The following is a 23,792-nucleotide window of genomic DNA, read 5'->3' on the forward strand; positions in this document are numbered from 1 at the left end:
AAAAAGGCAAGCCACTACCCACTACCCACTACCCTGTGCTCCTTCTTCTTCTTCTTCACCGATCAAGAGGCTGACTGGCCTCTCCTTTTCCATTAGGGCTTTTCGCTCTGTCGCCTTCTCCCCCTCTCTCCGAAACCTTTTCTCCGATTCCTCACCCCAAACTATTTTACCGTTCAACTGAAACCGCAGCCATCAATTATTTCACTTTCAGCTGTCTTCAGCGGCCTCTGCTTCGACTGCATCGCTTCAGCAACTGCTGAGTGAAGATGAGAGGGTTAGAGTGGAGGAGAGTTGGGATTTGGGTACTGAGAGTGAGAGATCTTTGATTTTGATGCTGCATTGGCGGCCAACGATTTCAATCATTTGGAGTCCCCTTCGTTTGAAGTGAAGGAACTGGAAGAGCTTCCGGGGCAGTGGAGGAGATTGAGGTTGGCTTGACTGTGTAAGGAATTGCCGTCACATAAGCCAGCGACTCTCATTCGGATACTTAATGCGCAGCGGAAATGGATGACTCAGGAAGATGCTACTTATGTTGCTGTTCATTGTATGAGGATTCGTGAGAATGAGGCCAGATTTCTCTGTTGCGGTTTTGTGAAGGAATGGAGATGGAAGATGGTTGAAGGGGGAAATCCCTTCACCCATTTTAAAAATTATTTACACTCATAGGTAGTTACCAAACGGTTTTTTCACTCCATACTCTGTTATGACTAATGGTTACCAAACGATTTTATGTTTTGATAAAAAATGGTTTTTATTATTGATTTTTGGTAAATGGGTAAAAATCAAAAATAAAAATGATACCAAAGAGAGCCTAGAAAACTGAAACATTAGAAAGTACTAAAAAAGGAAAGTAACCTAACTAGTGACAAGACTAACTTGGAATAGGACTCTCTCATGATAGGGACTAACTACCATGAGTAATACAACCCATCTACACGACTCCTATATAATTAAACATTGGGCAATATCTATATTCCTTAGTGACACACTACCAGATGGTATACCGGATCTTACATATCATCAATGCAGTCATGTTCTTGTTCCACTGGTGTAGATGCACAATTAGATTCATCTCTCACGGATTAGCCTAATAATGAAGTTCCCGGCATATATTTGCACCCTGCAAGATAAGGGTTTTAGAGCATTGAAGGCCAATCGAGTTAATTCAACATATGGTCCAAGCAGAATTTCTCCATCAAACTCTTAATGTCAACAATGTGTGCACCAATTTGATTTCTGCTAAGGAAGAATGTTGTGGGTAAATTTCTGATTACAAGTTTGAAGTGCTACCACCACAAGATAAGCATGAAGGTGAGAGGTCTTTAATGGAAAACAACTGGTGAATCAATGTAGAGAAATTGGCATAGTCTTCACTTTGAAGTTGTTATCGTTGATCCTTTTCTAGATGAGATCCACCCTTTTTTATTGGACCATCACCTTTCTCCATGGTCAACAAATGTTGTAGCAATCCCTTTTGTTTTACTTTATTTTACAATGGGTGAAACTAAAGTGTTGGGTTTAAAGTTCAATATTAGTAAGATCATGTCCAAGGTTTAAAGTATCGGGGTATTGTATCGGTCGGGTGATTTTAAGAGACGTATCGTATTGTATCGGAGATACGTATCGAACGCTACAGATACGCATGGAAATGTCTAAGATACACATGGAAATACACTTTTGGCACAAAAAAGTATAAATAAGCAAAAGATAAAGAGTATCATGCTCTTACATTACACGTTGTAATAGTCTATAGCCATGAAGAGTGTTGGATGTTGCAAAGGATGATGTTGCAGCACTCCTTGATTCGTTTTTGAGTCCAAAAGTGTGAAAAAACAAGAATAAATGCAAGATTTTAGATTCTTAATTGAGTTTTTTATGCAGATTCATCACCAAATAGGGCTTGTTTCATTGGGAATAAGTCTAGGGTTGGGTTACATACATGTTGGGCCTTTGATCCCATGGGTTTCTAATGTAATAGCCACTTTTATGGGCCTAAAAAATGGGTAAATATGTTGCATACGGGATTAGCTCCCATACTTAGTTTTATTTCCATACTTAGCTTTTTATTTGGTGTTTTAAATTGAACCGGTTCAACCAATGGTTCAATTTAAGTGATTTTATTAGTTGTTTAATTGGGCTGGATTAGGACTCTATTTTGAGTCTATTTCAGTTTCCTAATCAGTTTAAGTTAGCTAATAGGTTAAGGATTGGGTTAGGCCTTTCCTTTTAAGTGTCTAAGTCTATTTTTGAGTCTTCTATATAAGTTTGTAAGGGAGGCCAGCATTGGACACGAATTTTGATTAATAAAAACTCAGCTTTATGCTTGTTGCCTTTGTTGTTGCTGTTGCTCCTTGTGAGTGTGCATCCTTGTGGATCTCAAGGTGGATAGGGTGGTGGGTGGACTCTTGCGACTCCTTGCATCGTGAAGATCGGGAGGTTTTCTCACAATTGCTCAAGCTGCTGTTCTTGGGGATCTCTTCAAACCCAATAAGCTATTTTACTTTCAGTTATTCCCTTCTCCTTCTCATCCTCTAACCTAAACCTACCTTCCCCATCGATCCAATTCAAATCATCAAACCAGCATTCTTATTCCCCCATCAATCATCATTAAACTTCATCCACAACCTTCATACTTTACTCGACAACAACCCTAATTTCAATTCTCCAATGCAGCCTTATAATCCCTTAAACCCTAATTAAGCACTATAGCCCTAACTTCAACCTAGACCTAACCACCCATCAAAATCTGATCTTTTCATTTTCATCTTACTCCCCATACTGCCATTAACACTCGACGAGCTCACTTTCCCCAGATTCCATCTCTAAACCCTAGATTCTAAAAACGCCCAATTTTTACAAGGCCTCTAACCCAAAACCCTAGATTTCCAATTTCATCCAAATCAAACCAAACTTACATTAATAAACTCCTAAAAACATGCACTTCATTACCAAATAAAACCCTAGCTCAAAACCCTAACCCTAACCCTAACCCTAACCCTAACCCTAACCCTAATTCTGCCCTAGTTTATCTATTCTGTCCCACTCGGCCAGCATAGTTAAAAACTCTGATTTACCTGGCTCCTAGTAGGTCTCCTACCTATCTAGGGCTACATTAAATAGTATTAGAGCCATGGATAAACATGGCCAGCCTGCCTCCACCGACTCTATGATAAAAGTTCTTAAGATGCTGCAACAGTTACAAGCCAGTCAGAAGTCTATTTATGATAGGCTGCAAGTTATTGAGCAAAAACGGGTTACACTTGTTAGAGACAGCAATCTGCCCATGGAAGAGGATAGGTACCAGGTTCAATCCCCAGTCCAACGACCTCATCGTAGAGATAGGGACGACAGACCGATACTTTAAACCATTAAAAAAGGACATACCCAGTGCACGAGGCTCCGCCACTGCGGGGTCTAGGTAGGGTCATAATGTACACAGCCTTACCCCTGCTTTCGCAAAGAGGCTGTTTTTAGACTCGAACCCGTGGCCATTTGGTCACAATGGAGCAAACTTTACCGTTGCACCAAGGCCCACCCTCATAGATATTTTAAACCATTATTTCCAATGATTGTTAGTTTTCCTTGCTCTTTATGTTAAGTCTTATATTGCTAATTTTAGTGGTCCGCAGGTATAATTATAATAAAAACAACAATGACTAGTAATTCTGATTTTACTACATCATATAATGTTCTAATAAAAACAATATTTACTAGTAATTCTGATTTTTAATGTTTTGGTTGAATTAAAAATGCAGACAAGGTTTAAAGTATCGAGTATCGTATCAGAAGGGTGATTTTAAGAGATGTATCGTATTGTATCAGAGATACACAAGATACACATGGAAATACACTTTTGGAGCAAAAAATAGTATAAATAAGCAATGTATAACATGTATCATGCATAAACACTTAAATGGTGAACAATGTATAACGAGACAAGTGTATTAAATTGAAGTTGTTATAAACATGGTACAAAATTTCGCGAAATATCGCTGAAATTTACCAAATTTTGGTAAATTTCGGTAATTTCGACACTACAGAGACGAGATGGGCTTCCGAAATGAAAAAAGTTCAAATTTCGGCGAAATTTCGGTATATCTCGGTATATTTCGTAGAAATACTGTGTATTGAGCAGTATATTTCGGTAAATTTCGTAGAAATACTTTGTGTAAATATTGAACTATTGACTATTATGAAGTTTATGAGTTATGACTTATGCACTTATGACTTTATGAGTTTAAACTTTAAAGTTTAAACTAAAGGCTACATTTGACTTTATTTTTGTTTCATTACTTTGTTTAAATTTCTTATTATGTCTTTTAGTACTTAAACAATATGTATTTAACTATTTTATACAACAGGGTCCAACCGTATACAGTCAATCAAGGGTGCAAACCCAAAACACCACTTTAAGTTCATTTTTTTTGCAATATGAAGGTTTAAATGTGTTTATTTAGCTTAAATAAGGGTATTCATGAAGTATCAGGCCTAGATATGGCCAAATACCCACTGAGATGGACTCCCGAAATATTGCAGAAAAAATGCAATATTTTGGCAAAATTTCGCCAAATTTCGGATATCTCGGTAGGCCCGAGATACCGATATATCGCGAGATATAGTACTATGGTTATAAAGGATGAGGTTTCTTACATGTAGTAATAGTCTATTGACATGAAGAGTGTCGGGGTGGCTCAAGCTCATATCTTGAAGGGTCTACAGGAATACCAACGACTAGGATGTTGTACACCAACCGAACATAAGCACAATATTGACCCCAGTCAAAATAGTGGTGTTCATGTGTCTCCCACTCAAAATATAATTTTCCCATAGGCATAGGGCTTGGTTTTTGGAAGGAATTAAAAAAAAAAAGGAGAAAAGTTCTTTGTGGGGGGACACAAGGGCCATGCCCAGACACAGTGGGGGGCGAAATGACCGCCGCTCCCCGCATGAAAGGAGAAAATCATGTCCTCAAGATGCCAGCATGTGCGCTCTCATTGGCTGCCATGCGCGTGTTGCCCCTGCGCTCCCCCTAAAAAAATTCAAACATGAATAAATTATGTTTATCTATGAAATTTCATGAATTAGAGTACAAATCCTTGCAAATTATCAAATTTGATTGTATGGGTAGGTTAGTTTTACCTAAATCTATCAAAATATAGCAAAAATAGGTTTAAAAACAATGATTTAAAGACAAAGATCAAGTTTTTGTGAAACCTACATTTTTCTGTGAAATCTCCTTCAGTCTCTAATTTCAGCCTGTTCAATGATCCAAACTTAGGTTTTTTAGCACCCCTTGAATCGTTTTTGACTATGGATTAAAACCCCCAACTTAAATCTATGCAAAAAACTTGGTTAAAGGGCATTTTTAGGACTTTTGATTGGGATTTCTTGGCCTTTCTTTCCGTTTTTCTGGGTTCTGTATCGAGACTGAAAGCAACGTGGGCCTTTTAATGGCCGTGTCAAGTTGTATTGAAATGTATTGTATCGTATCGAGCAGTATTGGCCGATATGGCTCGATACGTACCGATACTCTCACTGAAGGCTTTAATAGATGTATCTACAGGTACTGGTACGTATCAATGGTATCACATCATATCGTGCCGTATCAGATGATACAATACGATATCAGTCAATACATAATGGTTTTTATAAGAAGAGATACGTATCAGCCGATATGACATGATGATATGATATGGGCCGATACTTAAAACCATGAATGCAGGTTTAAATTTTTTTTAATGGAATTAAGCACTAGGGAAAAATCATGTTCTCTTTTGAAAGTATTATTACTGCTGGTTGCAAAAATGTTTTTCTATTTTCTTGCTTGCTCTTGAGGCAAGCTCTTTCTAGTTCCGAAATTTTTAGTTTGGATTTTGTGTTCCTGATCCTTCATATAAAGGATCTTAGCTTGCATTATTACTTTTATTATATAACATAGCTTGTATACAAGAGCCAAATGTAAGGGTAAAAAAGCCAAGGTATTCTTCCATTCTGGGGACAAAAATAATAGAAGTAGAGTGGGAATAGTAGTAGATTAAGGTTTAAAGATTTACAAATAATGTTGTAGATGTTAAAAGAATTACGATAGGATAATATCCATCAAACTTGTGTTAGGAAACTAATAAATCAAATATAATTTGTGTTTGTGCACCCCTCAGATTTGATGAAAATACTAAGAAACAATTTTGGGAACACATGGATAGATTAGTAATTAGTTGAAGGAATGAGTCAAGGAGAAAAGATTATTATAGGGGGATTTAAATGGACATGTTGAAAAAGATAGTAGATGTTATGAAAGAATGCATGGAGGATATGGTTTTGGAGATACGAACGAGTAGGGGACTTCTTTTTTAGAATCTGTTGTAGCTCATGATTTATCAATAATAAACACATGCTTTGAAAAAAGAGAAAAACATTTAATAACCTTCAAAAGTGGGCAAAATAGTAGCCAAATAGACTTCTTTCTATCCAAAAGGACTATTAGGTTATAATATAAATATTGTAAGGTTATACTAGGGGGAGCTTAACCATGCAGCATAGAGTAATAGTCATAGACACTGTTTAAAATGTTGAATCATAAGAAATGTGGGATTATTTTCCCTAGGATAGATCGTGGAACTTAAAGACATTACTAGTATATTAGAAATACAAGGAAGGTGAGACTTCGATGAAGATACTATTACGATGTGGAACAAGATGGCTACTTATATTTAGAATGTAGCTAAAAATATTCTAGGCTAATATAAAGGAAAGCGACATTCATCTAGAGTAGCTTGGTGGTGGGATAATGAAGTTCGAGCAGACATTGAATCTAAGAAATTTAGTTTTATAACTGGTGAAAGACTAAGGATGAGTAGGACTTAATATGGTATAAATTTGCTATAAATGAAGCTAAGAAGGTAGTAGGGAAACTAATGTAAGACTAGAACCTGAATAGGTCTAATACCAAGCAGGATCAAATAAAAAATCCCTCCAATAAACAAGAAATCATATGAGGGAACCAAGAGAACAATGGGAACTAAAATCATATTAGGGAACCAAGAGAACAATTACTAAGAATAAGGGAAACAATAGAACAATGGGAACTCAAATGAGGGAACAATTTCCTTGGTTGAAGTAACAAATAAAAACCCACAAATTTTTAACCTGTTGAAGCAGCAATGATTTTGATGTAATAATCTTCAAGAAATCAATGTCAAGGAACTAAAACTCGTCTAGAGTACAGGTTTCGACCAGTCAAATTTCCGAGTTGGGGTATTTTTTTTTTCAACTCGATGGCTGGTTTCGTTGGGCTATAGACCTATTGTGGGGCTGAAACTTGGTACTCAGCGTATTTTGGGTCATTTAAACACAATGACACTATCAAATTTTGAAAAATCAAAGTCCAAATAGGAGTTTCATTTAGTGGGAAACCAGGGCGGACACTTAGTTATGCCTAACCATTTGAGTAATTCTTTTTGTATTTGTATTTCATTTACTTAAGATATTACGTATAAATAAGCAAATACCCCTTATTTTCAAAGCTTTCCAACAAGTCCAAGGTTACTTAAATCTGATTTATATTGAAGGAGTTATGTACTGGTCAAACTTAATTTGGTGTGCGCGAATGATGTCAAAATTACTTTGAATGAAAATATTTTTTTGGACATCAAAATAAATGAATATTTTACTGTACTTTTGGTTTTTAGCAATGTTTTACCATATTAAGATTTATGGAATTTTTAGATTTGAGAAAAACCCTAGCATTATAAAGTTGAAAATTCCACCTATGAATTCAGGGAGCCAAAAACTGATGACTATACTATGAAACAAACAGAGGAGGGAGAGGTCTTCTTAAACACACTTCTAAGAATTCTGGACGGGCAAGAATGTAGACTTGATTCAAAATACTCCAGAGTCTTCAATAAAAAAGTAAACGCCGAAAATCCAGTTTTTGTTCTTGAACTAGAGGTTGATTTTTTTTTCCTTTTGGAATTTGATTTTTTAAAGTATTTTTATTGGATTTAAATAGGGGGGTATTTGCTTATTTATGAATAATATCTTAAGTAAATGAAATTAGGCATATATAAGTGTCTGTCCTGGTTTCTGGCATAAATTAGTGTATGTATACCAAGGTTTGCACAAGATTTCCCACCAAGATAACCAAAACCACCGAGATCTCGCCTCTCGGTCGAGATCTGGCACTCATATAAAGGAGTTTGGGTCAAGATTTCGCTCGAGTTGGGGTAATTTTTTGTATCGCATGAGATCTTGTCTCGAGGTCTTGAAAAATCGAGAAACTCGTCGAGGTCTCGCGAGTTTTAGTTCTATGATCAATGTAACAATTAGTTGAAAGAAATCCCAACAGCTTGTAGCACTCTTGAACTGGATTTGAACAAAATTAGGGTTTGGATTCAATAAGTGATGGAAGGGGATGGGGATGGGGAAGGGAATGGGCATCTCACCCAACCTATCTCAGAATTTTAACAAAGGCTAAAGCCAATATTTCATTAATCAAATTCGTGTTCAATGTTGGCCTCCCTTACAAATTTATATGGAAAACTCAAAAATAGACTTAGACACTAAAAAAGAAAGGCTTAACCATATCCTTAACTAATAAGGTAACCTAAATTGACCAAGAAAGTGAAATAATAAAGAAAACAAATTCAAAATAGGACTCTAACTAAACTAAGGAAGTAAATCCCGTTTTCATATTTTCTACCCATATTTTAGGCCCATTAAATTGGTCAATTACAAAATAAATCCATGGGATCAAAAGCCCAACACATATAACCCGACCCAAAGCTTATTTTCAATAAAATAAGACCTCTAAGTGACTTATTTACATCAATAAACACAGACTAAGAAATATGAGGATCTTTATTACAATTTAGGCACAAAAGAGGGGGAAAATATCTATAAACTAGCTAAAACGAGGGAAAGGAAGAGTAGTGATTTCAACCATACTAGATACATTTAAAGTGAAGATGATAATGTACAAGTAATAGTGTTTTAAAAGGTTGTAATAACAATCAAGACTCACAAATCTGAAGTAAAGGAAGCTTTAAAGAAGATGAAAATCAGTAAAGCAATAGGGCCATATGTTATCCTAGTAGAGATGTGGAAGAGCTTAGGAATTTGTGGAATGACGTGGCTAGGGAAGTTATTTAGTAAAATTATAAGCGCAAGAAAAATGCCAGATGAATTGAGGAGAAGCATTGTGGTTCCGATTTGTAAAAATAAAGTGATGCAGGTTCATCATAGATTTGTAAAAATAAAGTGATACAGGTTCTTTAGAAATAGGCCTAGGGTTGGGTTATATACATGTTGGGCCTTTGTTCCCAAGGGTTTTCTATGTATTAGGCCACTTTAATGAGCCTAAACTAGGGGTACATAGGTTACATACGGGATTAGCCCAATACTTAGTTTATTTTTATGTTTTCTAATTGAACCGGTTCAAATTGGTTGCATCCAATTGGTTCAATTTAAGTGATCATGTGACTTGGTTAAGTGGTCATGTGATGTAAGTTGGGCTGGATTAGGACTCTATAAGTCCAGCCATGTTTTGAGTCTATTTCCTTTAGTATTTTAGTTTCCTAGTCAATTTAAATTACCTAATAGGTTAGGGATAGGATTAGGCCATTCCTTTTTAGTGTCTAAGTCTATTTTTGAGTCTTTTATATAAGTTTGTAAGGGAGGCCAGAATTGTACACGAATTTGATTAATGAAAAGCTTTTGTTTGCTGCCCTACTCTGTTGAGTGTTGCTTCTTGTGAGTGTGCATCCTTGTGGTTCTATCAAGGTGGAAAGGGACTGGTGGAATCCGGTTGACTCCTTACGTCGTGACGGCTGGGAGGATCTTCTTCAATTCGAAGGTGGCTCTATCCTTCACATCTGTTCAAGCTGCTGCCAGTGGAATCTCCAGTAAGTTTGACACCCAATTTCTTCTTCTAACCCCTCCATTCCCTTACTCCATTAAACCCTAAAAACTGCAACCGATTCTGCCCCCAGCAGCAGAATTTTACAACCCCTTCAAACCCTAATCTCTTTACATCATTAGGATCCCCTAAACCTGCATATTAAAACCCTATAAGCCCCTTTCCTAAAATCTGCCCCTAAACCCTAGAGTTTACAAACAGTCCATTTTCATAAGGCCTCCTACCCGAAACCCTAGATTTCTTATTTCATCCAAATCCATCCAAACCTACACCAATAGACTCCTAAAAACCTGCACATCATTACCAAATAAAACCCTAGCTCGAAACCCTAACCCTAACCCTAATTTTGCCCTAATTAACCAAATCTGCCCATTCGGCCAACCCTATTACATAACCCTATTCCCCTGGTTCCTAGTGGGTTTTCTCCTATCTAGGACTACATTATAAAGATGATATTCAAAGTTGTAATAACTATAGAGGAACAAAACTTATGAGCCATGTTATGAAATTTTGAGTAATTGAAACCCGCCGCCTAAGACGAAAAACTAATATTTCAGATAACCATTTTAGTTTTATGTCAGGAAGATAAACCACTGAAACTATTTTTTTCTTAGGATACTAAAAGAAAAATGCAGAGAGGATCTCCATATGGTCTTTATTAACTTAGGAAAAGCTTATGATTGAGTCCCTAGAGTGTTAATTTGGCAAGTTTTAGTGAAGAAAAGTGTTTTGAGTTAATATCTAGACTTAGTTAAAGATTTGTATAATGGTGTAATGGCTAGTGTAAAAACTATGGGGGGACAGGGAAATGAATTAAAAAGGGCATACCTGGTGCATGAGGCTCCCGCCACTGTGGAGTCTGGGGAGGGGTCATAACGTGTGGCCGTGTGCAGCCTTACCCTCGCTTCGCAGAGAGGCTGTTTCCCAATTACAGTTGGATTACATCAAGGATCAGCTCTAAGCTTGTATTTGTTTGTGTTAATTATAGATGAGCTGACAAGAGACATTCAAGATCAGATTCCTTAGTGTATGCTCTTTGCTGATGATATCGTTTTGGTGGATGAAACAAAAGCAGGGATAAATTCTAAGTTGGAAGTATGAAGATCAACCTTGGAATCAATAGGTTTAAGATAAGTAGAACAAAAACAGAGTATATGGTGTGTAACTTTAGTGATAGAGACTTGAAAGTGGGGTGGTGAAAATTGATAGGAGGTACCACAAAGTGAAAATTTCAGGTACCTAAGTATAATCTTAAATAAAGGAGGAGAAATATAGGATTGAAGGAAGTAGAGTTGCAGTAGGATCAATAATAGTTACAGCAGATCATCAATAATAGAAACAAATCAGAATTAGAAGGTAAACAACATCAAAATAGAAGGTAATGTATGATAGGTAAACCAGCAAGCAGTTTGGTGTCGAACTGGGATCGAAGGAAGGTCTGGCAGCAATAAGAAACCTCCCAAAATTCCAGTCAGGGTCTGACCAATGACTGCAGAGATATGACCTCCACAAGTCGCAGCAGCAATAGGACTGATAGACAAGGCAATCGGCTACTGGTTTGGGAGATCTATTTGTTTTCTCAGATCTGTAATCTGGAAGCCTCCAAAGGCTGATCGAGTAAGGCTCTTGGGGGCCTGAAACAACCCTCCAAATCTTAGCCCTGTTGGGGAGAAGAGTGCTGAGATCAGAGGCTTCGATCAGCAACCGGGGAATAGAAGGTGATGCAGTTGCAGGTGTTGAGATTTATGTTTCTGGTCAGCAACATCAGGCTTTGTTGATGTTTAGAATGTGTCCTAGATATTCACAAAGGTAGCAGCAACAGTTGTTTGCAGTCATACAATAGCTGGAACATTGGAGATCGAGTGGGAGTTGAAGGAGAAGATTTAAGAAGAAGATAGAAGGGGATAGGGGTTTCAGCTCTCTCAGCCAGGCTCTCACCAGCCCTTCATCCTCACACTTGGATAAAACAACTTTGCCAAAGCAATTCAAAATCAACTTCATTAATTCGTGGGGGAGGCTTCTAAAAGCGTTACATATATATATAGGCAGCAATGACTTGCTCCTAAAGTTGCATGAAAATAAAAAGTCTTGACTTTGACATGTTCTAAAATTAGAACTTACAAAATACAAACTAGGAATACATAAAATAGAAGCTAAATAAAATTAGAAGTCTTCTATAAGTGCAGCAGCTGGCTCTTGCTCCTAGTGGACCCCAGCAAAGATTCTTTTTCATGTGAATAAAACCAAGTGGACCCAACTTCATAAATAACCATCGGCCAGCGGTTGTACTTGAATAATAACAATAAAATATTACTATTCTGCCCCCACGAGTCGGGTTTGGGAGACCCAACCATCTATTTACGGTTGTGCCATTCTCTCATAAACTACAGTTTATTTACGTTTTGCCATCAAGACTTTGATTTGAGTGTTCCTTTGGTTGTTTGTGCCCATAGTGATTCTGAATAGGATTTCCAAACCCCGGGATTGCCATCATCTGGACATGGTGTCATTCCTCTTTCTTCCTCTCTTTCATTATGTCATGAGCTTCATGTTCCTCAAAAATCAATATAGTAAATCTTGTGATAGTAAGTTTGTCAACAAGCTCATTTGCCGTACTGTTACCATGCCTAACAATGTTGTTGGTGTCAGTAGTCAGTTTCTGGAAACGCCCAATCAAACTCATTGGGAGGCAACATGTTATATCCTGAAGTACCTTGGCGCTCTCGGAAAAGGAATTATTTATCGTTCTCATTGTCACACTGATATTGATGGTCATTCTGATGCAGACTGGGCTATTGCTGACTGTGATCTGAGATCTACTACTGGCTATTGTATGTTTATTAGTGGAAATCTCGTTACATGACGAAGTAAGAAACAGACTACACTAGCTCGATCTAGAGCTGAAGCTGAGTAGGGTCACGGCTCATATTGCAGTTAGTTGATGTGGCTGAAGTCTTTTGTTTGAGAACTTGGTTTTTCGAGTAGATAAAATCATGAATATGTACTATGATAACCAAGCGGCTGTCTACATTGCTAGTAATCATGTGTTCCATGAGCGGACTAGACAGACTACTGATGTAGACAAGCTCATGTTTGGCAATCATTATATTAGAAATAAGCATAAGAAGAGGGTTGGTTCACTTAGCCAATTGGTGAACCAACCCATTGGGCCATAGGGCCAACCAGCCTTAGGTTGGGAGTTTGTTGGGTCTCCCAAACCCATGGTTTAAAGTATTGATCGATACGGACCGATACGTATCGGTATCGGTCGATACCGATAGATACATACCGATACGTCTCCTTTTTTTTTTTAAATGAACTGTCTCGAATTGTATCGACTGATACGGGCTGATACGGCTCGATACATACCAATACATTATCGATACGTACCGATACATACTGATACATTCCATTAAAAAGCCATTTTCACTCACAGACTCGATACAATTCCTAATCTAACGAAAAAATGAAGGAAGACTCTCAACCAAGTGTCTAAAATCTTGCATTTAATCTTGGTTTTCACACTTTGAAACTAAAAAATCAAGGAGTGCTACAACATAATCCTTTGCATCATCCAATATTCTTCATGGCTATAGACGATTACAACATGTAAGAAACCTCATCTTTTATAACAATTTCAATTTAATGCACTTGTTTGGTTATACATTATTCACCATTTTAGTGTTTGCATGACACTTATTATATATTGTTTTTTGTTCCAAAAGTGTATTTCCATGTGTATCTTGACCATTTCTATGCGTATCTGTATTGTTCGATACGTATCTCCGAAACTATATGTCTTTTAAAATCACCCGATCGATACGATACCCGATACTGATACTTTAAACCTTATTAAGGGGTGTTATAATTAAAGAGGGGGTAACCTTTGAATAGGAAACAAATAAGGATAGAGGGAACTTAGGAATAAAGGGGAGGGCAATATGGGAAAAAGGAATTAGAAGGGTTTTAATTATTAAAGGGGAGAAAGGAATCGTCTTCAACCTTCGATTGTGAACACCTGCCGGCAGGAGGAGAAACTCAATCAACATAACTCTCTCTACAGGCCTTTGTCTGGCCTGAAATTTCAACCAGGAACTTGGAACACATAGGCTTCCCAAGAGTAGGTGAGAGCAGTTCCAGCAATCAAGTTTTACCTGAGTAAATAGGACTGAAATTATTTCTGGTGGTAAAACAGAGCCAGCAACAATTCAAGGTCTGGTTCTCTAAATAGGAAAGCTTGTATGAGGTGATAATCTAGGCTTGATGTCGTCTAGGGTTGGTAGGTCTACACCCAGGGTGAGAGGAGGAACATAGGAGAGGTGAAGGGAATCAAGCTCTTTTATATGGTAGTAACCTACCATCCTAAACCGATTATTGAGTGGATGAACTTAAAAGCTCAAGGAAAAAAAGGTAATGGAAGGACGAAAGAATAGAAGAACAAGAAGAAGTAAAGAAGGGGAAAATGGGGTTCGATGGTTAGTGATGAGGGGCTATGGGAAACGCTGAGAGTGAGGAAGATGGCAGCAAAGAATGGATGAGGGGGAAAGGATACTGTTGTCTAAGTCAGCAACTCGCCACACACAAGCACATGGTAACAAACAACTCAAATCTTTCTCTATTCCAATCTAAAACTGAGTTCGTTGGTTACAAGTATATAAAGAAAATAAATAAACAAACAAAGACTCCTAACTGGGATGCAAAATCCAAGCTAACTCAAATTCTATTTCCTATTTCCTATGTATCCTATTCCAATCTAAAACGGAGTTCGTTGGTTACAAGTATATAAAGAAAAAAATAAACAAACAAAGACTCCTAACTGGGACGCAAAATCCAAGCTAACTCAAACTCTATCTCCTATTTCCTATGTATCCTATTCAAAGCAAAACATAAGAAAATAAAAGAAATAAAAGACTACAAGTTAAACCCAAATAATTAACTAAACCACTACCAGCCTTTATTAGACGAAAAATCTGGGTTGGGCCGGTTCCGTCTAGGCTTGGGTTTTCAAACCCGGTCGTGTTGGTCCAACCACTCGAGTGCCACTGCATCACTAGAAGCACGAATATAAGATCCATCTGCAAATAACTTGAGATGGACAATTAAACTTCTGAAAGGAAGAAAACACATTCGGCTTACCAGTCATGTGAGAGGAAGCACCAGAATCAGTGACCCAGGAAGTGGGAGATGAAAAGGCTGAATATGTGCGTATACCTAAATTTGCCAACGTAGCCGTAGATGTGGAAGCGGATGTCTCAAGCTGTTGGACACGTTTTAGTAGTTGATTGACCAGCTCATCATGAAACACCAAAGATGGACCATCTCCAGATGAAGAGCCCTGATTGGTGTCATGATACTATGCCACTTCAGCACTCCCGTCAGTAACCGATGTATTAGCATATTTTTGTGCCCACTGATAATGTAGAGGTCAGTTCGAGTAAGAACAACTCTGCAGTAGGATCGATAATAGGTTGCAACAGAACACCAAACACTTAATTGATTGGAAATAAAAGGAGAAAAGGATAGAGGAAGATGGATAGAAGGATAGGGTTGGACTTTCTCAGCCCTTGGGTCTCTCACGCACAACTATCTCAGCTGTTGAAAACTGAATTCTTTCACAGAATTGGGAGCAAGCATAGCTTAAAATTTTCATTCATCAAAAACTGTCAAGAAACGACAACTGATCCTCTTTATATAGTAGAGGACAAGATTCTATATATTATACTATATACTATCTTCTAGAGTCTTCAATAATCTTCAAATCTTCTAGAGTCTTCAAGAGTCTTCAATAATCTTCAAATCTTCTAGGGTCTTCAAGAGCAATCTTCAGTCTTCTAGAATCTTCAAGAGAACCTTCTAGCATCTTCACGAGGACCCTTCTAGAATCTTCAAGAGAACCCTTCTAGAATCTTCAAAAGAACCTCCTAGAATTTTTATGCTTCTTCTCTCTGGGCTGGGCCTGCCTTATGTGATGCTTCATCGAATCAACAAAAACCCAAATTGGTATTGCAAAATTTGGTGCTTCTAGAAGCTCTGATAAGCTGGCTTGATCTGGCTCAATTCTGGCCCGTTAAAATCTGGTACGATGGAACTGTTACTGCTGGTCCTAGTCCTCGAGTTTGGTGTTTCTTCTTCCTTTGGTAGTGTAACCCAGACATGGGATTATCTACATCAACTGAGGCTTCCCATGCTTCACCCAACACTTTTCAACTGTGTGATTAGTGCGGCCACAATTTGTACATTGTCGGACGGACTGATCAGTCGGCTGTCTGCCACAACCACCCATATCACATCCTCGTCCTTCCCCTGAACCATGACCTTTGCTAGGAAAACCAGAGCCACGACCAAGTCCACCACTGCCAAGTGCCAACCAAGAAGGTAGAGCTGTCCTTCAAAGAGGTGGATTCAGCTTTAGGAAGAGAGAGACACAATTCATTGAATCCGAAAAAATGCCTTATTCATGGAGGAAATTTTCTCACCAGCAAGAATTTGACTTCTGACAGGCTACAGGTCAGAGTCTAATCCAGATAAAAATTTTGCAGCAAAAAAATTCAGCACGCTGTGAAGTAAGAACTTCAATATTAGTAGAGTGGCTGGTAAATATTAAGTTCCTCCCACATGCCCTTGAGTGCACTATAATATTCACCAACAGACTTCCCGTTCTGTTTGAAGGAGAAGAATTTTTCATAGAGATCATACACTGACATATTCCTATCTCGAGAATAACCCTCTTTGTAATCATCCCAGACACCGTTGGTAGTAGTGTGAAACATTGGCAGCCACTAAACCACAGAAGGTTCCATACTAATACGCAGCCAGACTAGCTGTGTATCAGTCTCACTCATCCATTATGTAGAGTGCTTTGATTCTGCAGATGGTGGAGAAGAAATCAAATAAGCCATCTTTGTTTTTGCATTAATATGTACTTTAACAGCTTATGCCCAGAGAAGGTAATCTAAAGCACCACTTAATTTGATAGAAGTGATCTGGACATTAATATTGTCCACGGAGGGCTTAGGATCAGACATGATGAAAATAAAATAACCAACACGAGAGAACTAGATGCAGCAACACTATGTCAAACTAAGAGCAACTTAGAAGGCCACAGGGTAGAAGCAAACTTGGTTACAGATCAACAAATACCAATAAACTATATGCAAACAGCAGCAACCACAAATACCAGCCAACCAATCTTTTCACAGGAGCAAGCAACAGCCTGCAGTTTGAGAAATCACCACACAAATCGCAGGGAAACCAGAAAACCAATACCGCATAAAGAAAGGAGCCTCAGAATTGCCTGAAAATTTGTCTATGAACTGACATTGCAAGATGGTTAGATCAGCGGAAGAGGATGTTTTGAAAAACCCTAATTTACAAGAACTTTACAAGAAGAGTAAAAACAGATTTGATCATAAACCGAGGCACCAAAACATCTTCACATAATCATAACAACATCATATGCAGATAGGGAAGAAGAGCCAACCAGCCAATAAGATCTCCTTGCACACAGAGAAATCACCAGCGCAGGAAAGAGAAAACCATGTACAGGTAAGGAGAAAGTTCTTTTGTGCAGATAGTCAACATATTCCACTAATAGGGAAACAGTAACCGCAGGACATCAGCAGCAATCCATCCGAAGAAACAGTCTTCAACACCGTAGGAAACACTAATTTTTCATAGTTCATCAACTGGGGTTTCAGAACAACAAATTCAGCATAGGTTGCTGGAACTACAATGGAGAAACCCTAAAAGGACTTTCAGAGGAGAAACAATATGACAGACACTTGATTTAAGTGCTCTGCTACCATGTAGCAACACCAAAAACACTAGAACAAGCGCCTACACAAGGAAGAGGAGGAAGGAGAATAAGGAGAGAGAGCTCACGGTTGCGTAGTCTAACCCTACCACGAGCATTCGAGCAATGTATTTATATTATAATAGGGAGCAAAGAGGCAAGTATACCCCTGGTTATACTGAACTAGTACAGATATGCCCCTACACATATAGTACATAAAAGAAAGACTTCTCAAACTACCCCTACCAGTAGTACATAAACATAACATTTTTAACATGATGTTAAACCGATGACATGGCTGACAATTCTTTGATCTAATTTGGATAAACATTAAAATATGAATCCATACTGTCTGTTTACTTATTGGTATGCCAATTTTGTTTGTAGAATTTTGGTTTGCTTGTATGCTAACTTGTGACATGAATAGAGGTTGACATGGATAATTTGTCCACATTCCACATGTTTTAGTGCCATCTGAGCTGCCACCTGGCAGAGAACCATGGCGGTAGAGAAAAGCTTTCTCCACAGGCGCATTGGAGATAACTATCTCCATTCATACTTTTTTATTTTTCCAAAAAACAAATATATTGGAACCAAGACAAAACTACAAGCAAAGCGCCAGGTCTTTCAGATAAGGGTGGTGTACATCAGACCAATAGAAAGTGCATACGGGTTTGTTAAGGTGTTTGGCTTTGGGTCTTGGCATGGGCACTCCCCTCACCACCAAAAAGAAAAAGTCTACGTTATTTTTCGTGTTAATTAAAATTTTAAAACAATATTAACCATTGGAAAAATGAGTGAATAAATTTTAATTGCAATGTGTATCCCTTTGATGTACCAAGCTTTGGTTTTGCTTTTTGTATTGTGACTAAACACCTGGTAAAGAGTTCCACTCAAAGTGAAATCAATTATTTACGTTTTTTTTTTTTTTATGTCTCATGAGGTGCACAAATTATTTTTTTTACATTGTCAAATGAATTTTTTAGTACCTTTTTATGTTTTACTCTTTGAAGAAGCTGTTTCTTCGTAGGTTGTTCCTGATGACATCATTGAAATTGATGGAGATGATGATCTTGGAATTATGTTAATTGATGAGACAACTAACACAGTTGGCAAGGGAAAGGCAACAGAAAATGGGTATGACTACAGTTGGCAACAAGTGAAGGTACATAATCAGCTTTCTCCCTGGGCTATTGATGATTGTTTTCCTTTGCTCACAGCTCACCATGTTCCTTATGCTCATTTGATTTAACATCCTCTGCTTGGTTTGACAGTATGCTTTGGCCAATGATTTGGTGGGTCCTAGTTCAAGAGATTTTGAGCTGATGAATGATCTTCCTCAGTACCCTCTAGATAATCTTGAGCCAGATCCACAGGATCCGTTGTATCTTGAAGAAGACGATGATGATTCTCCAGATTTTGATTATGCTATGTCCCTTCAAGCCCAATTCGATGCAATGGACATCCCTCCAGGTGTCGAGGCATCCATTCCTTGGTTGCTGGACTCTTCTGAAAGTCAAAAGACAAGAGCTGGTACAAGCAGTTCACCAGTCCACAGCCAGTCATCAAGTTCTTGCTGTGAAGTGGAACTGGCAGAGGTAGATGAAGTGGACGATGAAGTCCTAAAGAAGTATAAGGTTTTTAAACAATTTGATTCTATTGAAGATTATTCAGACCATTTTTATGTTAAGGGAGATTCTTCACAAACTAAGGTTTCTTCACAAACTAAGGTGAGTCAGTTTTATAAATGGAGGTCTCTCTCTCTCTCTCCCAGAAAAAAATGTTCTATAAAGTATTCTTTTTCTCTTCTAATTTTGCTTTTGCTTTGACAGCCATCAAAAACTTGGGCGAAGACAATTCAGGAGGAGTGGAAGATCATGGAAACAGGCTTACCTGGTGAGTTCTTATATGGTAATATTCAAGACATGTTATTGCAGTGGCATTTTCTAGATGAATGGCACCATCAGTTCTGATATTTATTTATTTTCCACACTCACCCCTGTTGGATTCTTCCAGTTTTGGTCAAAGTACTTGGGTTTTGACCTTACCTACATTGCTTATTTTAGGAGGATCTGAAACTTGCTTGTAATTGTGGTAATAAATGTGAAACTTATAATAGTGAGAATATGAAACCCTTGGACATAATATTGATAATTAGCTACCTCTGCCACGTCTATGTGACCGTTATTGTCAGAACAACTACTTCTTGCTGCTTTTAAGGTACTTTAATAGTAAATTTTGGTGGATTTTTGTCAACTCATTTCTTTGCTTTCTTGCCTCATTTTAATGCTTACAGATACTATATTTGTGAGAGTCTATGAAGAGAGGATGGATCTATTGAGGGCTGTCATTGTTGGAGCTGCTGGCACTCCCTATCATGATGGTCTTTTCTTCTTTGATGTTTTCTTTCCTCCAAATTATCCTAATGTTCCACCGGTATGTGCTTGATTATATTGTGATTATTTAATAGATTTTGTAATAGATTGTAATACTCTTAAGACTTTGGTATTCCTTCTGCCAGCAAGTGCACTACCATTCTGGAGGGCTTCGACTGAACCCAAACTTGTACCATTCTGGGTATGTCTGTCTGAGTCTTTTGAATACTTGGACTGGTGACGCAAACCAGAAGTGGATCCCTGGCAAATCAACCATGTTACAAGTCTTGGTGTCCATCCAAGCTTTGGTCCTGAATGACGAACCCTACTTTAATGAGCCTGGATATGAAAGAAGCCGTGGGCAGCCGAGCGGTGAAATGCTTTCTCGGAAATACAATGAAGAAACGTTTATCTTATCCTGTAGGACAATGCTTTACTCGTTAAACAGGCCACCCAAGGTAGGATTGTGCAACTATCCCTCTCAACCTTTTTTTTATTTTATTTTGTTTCTTCTTTCATCTTTTCTTCTTTTCTTTTTTTTTTTTGGGGGGGGGGGGTTGTGTTGGTGTTTGTGGGGGTTATGAGTGGCTTTTTGGCCCAAGGCAAGTAGGGAGACAGGATTTTCATCAACTACTAATGAGAAACTTCAACCCTGGGTATGACTCCATCTAGTAACCTGCATGCTCTTGGTAGGCTGATGGATTCATCTCCCTTTACGTAACTGTTAACAAGGTTGTTCAAATTGCTGAATTTAAGCCTCTAGGTGTGGCACTCTGAATTGTTTGTGTTGTCAGGACTTCCCCTAGCACAAAAGTTCCACAGTACAATATTTCAAGTCCCACCATGGTTTCCAGCTGGTATCAAGTTAGTTTGGCCTAGTTTAGTTGGAAACTAGGCTTTCATTGAACTATAGTAATTTGGTGCTCTGGTGAATCAGAAGAGTGCCATGTGAGTGTGGATTTGGGTATCGGTATCATATCGGCTGAGTGCCTTGGTCTTGCTGAAACTGCATGATACCAGTCTTCCCTCGTGGATGGGGCAAATATCGGCTGTATTAGCCGAGTTAAACTCAGGATTGCTCCAATCTCTGAATTCAATACCTAAGTCCTTGCATGTGGGAATGTAGCCGTCTTTTCCTTGAACCTGTGAATGTGCATGCACACACACATGTACATTCATGTTCTCCACAAGCATACACATCACACTTTTATTTTATTGGCATATAATACTATTTTCATTTTTGTTACCACTCATTTGTCTCTCTTATTTTGGGGGCACTAACACATTTTTCTTTGTTGATTATTTGAATTATTGGTTTTGGATTGTAGAACTTTGAAGATTTTGTGATAGGGCATTTTTATAAGCGTGCAAACGATATTCTGGAGGCCTGTAAGGCATATATGGAGGGTGCTGAGGTAGGTTGTGTTGTTAAAGGAGGAGTCCAGAAGGTTGAAGAGGGTGACAAGAGCAGCTCCAAAACTTTTAAGAAGAAAGTATATGATATTTCGAACTTGCTGTTTACAAAATTTACAGAAATTGGCGCGAAGGGATGTACGCATTTAGCACCCAAGCAAACTAGGGAGGAGGAAGATGTGCTTGATGAGTTCTAAGAAATAAGTAATGGGCTTGTGAGATCAAATGATCAAGGTGGATTGAGGCTGACATTGAGGCTAACACAGACCTGTTTTGTAGGCTAAAAAAACACCTTCTGGAATTTAGGTAGCTTTTTGAACATAAAGGCTGTAGTTGTAGTTTGTAAATAGATGTATAGGTATGGCATGGGATTGAATTGTCTATATCATTATTTCTATGTGATGGTAGGATGGATGTTATTGGGTTGATGGCATGATGCACATTTAATGTTCATATGCCGCCTGTGTATATTGGCATCTCCAACATGAAGCCTGTGGGTGGGAGGGTTTCATGATTTGCATATATTAGTACAGCCGATACATCTATATTTTGGTAATTATATCTTAGGGCAAGTGATCTCTACTTGGTGGTGTGACTGTTTCCTGTGCCCTCTCACAGGGCACCATGAGATAACGCCTCTGCCCCTTGGGTAGATTCCCATGTGTGCTCACCCATTGGAGAGTAGGAAACACTCCCAAGTGGAGATCTTTTTTTCCCTTATATCTAATTATCAAAAGGTATCTGAAGTAGTAATCAAATTCTTTTTCAAGGGGTTAAACCAAATCCAATTGATGTTCTGAAAAGGGTTTCTCGTTGGATCAATGTACTATGTTTGTCTCCATGTTACCATAATAAGACTTCAAAGTATGATCTGGATCCTCAGATTTTCATTAATAGTATGAAAACCCATGATATTATATCCGTGTTGAATTCTTCAGGCTTCGTTTGGTTTCAAGGGGAATTAATTTCCTTTGCAATCAAATGTAGCCTCAGTGATCTGTTTCACTGGCTGTTTTGATGCCTTTTTACAAAGGAGGCTGAATGGGCAACTCTTATAATGTTTCAAAAACAGTTTACCTTTGTGAGATTTGAGAATGGTATGGCAGAGGATGAGGTCGAGGCAGAAGCCAGAGGTCTAAAATCAAGGGATTGCAACAGGTGAGAAGATGGGATACCGGTCAAAAGAAGCATGGATGGGCTCTGAGAAGCTGTCTGCATTAGTCCCAAAAACTAAAGATCTGGTGTGGCCATTGGAGTGATTTAAAAGGACTTGGGTCCTCTGTAGCGAGACACAATGTGTAGTGCACATCCAATGTGCTGCAATGCTTGGGCACGTAGCCCAACACCCTATCAGTGTTGGGTTGGGTGCCCAAGCATTGCAGGCTGTCGAATGATGTGCTACACACTGTGTCACACCGCTTGATATTTATTTTGGTTTTAATAACTTTGAGAACTTTACTCTTAAATGTTGTGACAATGATCTGGTAAGGCTTACTCAGCTTCTTTAAGAAGAAAATGAGGAAGAATAGATGGAACTTTGAGGTGGGTGTTGATGTGTCAAACTTTGTATTTTTTCTTAATTTTTCTTGATTTTCATAAAAATAAATAAATAAAAATCTGAATAATCGGATGCCAATCCGAGTCGAATTTGGATTATCAAGATCCATTTACATCTCTAGTCCACCATTGGCCAGTGGTGTCAAAAAAGCCCGGAGAGCCCGAGCCCGAGCCCAAGCAAAGCCTCAGTGAGAAAGGTCTTTTTGGGGGACACCTTTTGCCGTCTTGCAACGAAAAGTCGTCCCATCTTCTTTTTCAAAAAGAAGTCAGTGCGTAGGCCTAAACATGGAAGAGACTTCTCTACTTTCAAGGCGGGTTGTACTTCCATGCGCCCAGCTTTGCCCCACATACAAGGCAGCAGAAAGTACCGCCTTGCCCCTGCCCGAGCGGGGGTAAGGCGGTACTTTCCGCCCGCCTTGTATGCTGGGCAAAGCTGGGCGCACGGAAGTACTGCCCACCTTGGAAGTAGAGGAGTCGGATCCCCTAAACATATACTACAACTACCTACGTTAGGATAGAGAGCGACCCCCTTTATTGAAAAGATGGGCTGCTCAGCAGCATGGCAGTCCTACCGAGAGGAAATGTGTTAGCCTTTTCTCCGATACATCTCATTTCTATGTTCAGTTGAAAAAGAAAAAAATGACTGGTATTCCAGCGAACGGGGAGTAGGACCACCAATAAAACTCTCAGTACAACGGTTATGGTTCTTATCTTTGGTTAGTCTAGCGATAAGAGCAGC

At 38.5% G+C, this 23,792-nt stretch overlaps 1 protein-coding gene and 1 long non-coding RNA gene across 3 annotated transcripts in view; both read left to right on the top strand.

Moving 5' to 3' along the window:
* Positions 1 to 21,938, top strand: part of LOC122638917 (putative ubiquitin-conjugating enzyme E2 38) — a 39,259-nt gene extending 17,321 nt beyond the window's left edge. For both annotated transcript variants that reach the window (XM_043831766.1, XM_043831767.1), the window contains exons 3-8: positions 18,739 to 18,873; positions 18,983 to 19,420; positions 19,541 to 19,604; positions 20,005 to 20,144; positions 20,230 to 20,541; positions 21,412 to 21,938. In XM_043831766.1, the coding sequence (XP_043687701.1) occupies positions 18,739 to 18,873; positions 18,983 to 19,420; positions 19,541 to 19,604; positions 20,005 to 20,144; positions 20,230 to 20,541; positions 21,412 to 21,693 (1,371 nt within the window). In that variant the 3' untranslated portion in view covers positions 21,694 to 21,938. The remainder of the gene's footprint in view (positions 1 to 18,738; positions 18,874 to 18,982; positions 19,421 to 19,540; positions 19,605 to 20,004; positions 20,145 to 20,229; positions 20,542 to 21,411) is intronic.
* Positions 432 to 18,661, top strand: LOC122638918. Its single transcript, XR_006329485.1, has 3 exons — positions 432 to 580; positions 11,388 to 11,392; positions 18,652 to 18,661. It is a non-coding gene; the product is annotated as an uncharacterized LOC122638918 (long non-coding RNA).
* Positions 21,939 to 23,792: the final 1,854 nt, after the last annotated feature.

Source organism: Telopea speciosissima, chromosome 9 (assembly GCF_018873765.1).
Source record: "Telopea speciosissima isolate NSW1024214 ecotype Mountain lineage chromosome 9, Tspe_v1, whole genome shotgun sequence".
NCBI lineage: Eukaryota > Viridiplantae > Streptophyta > Magnoliopsida > Proteales > Proteaceae > Telopea > Telopea speciosissima.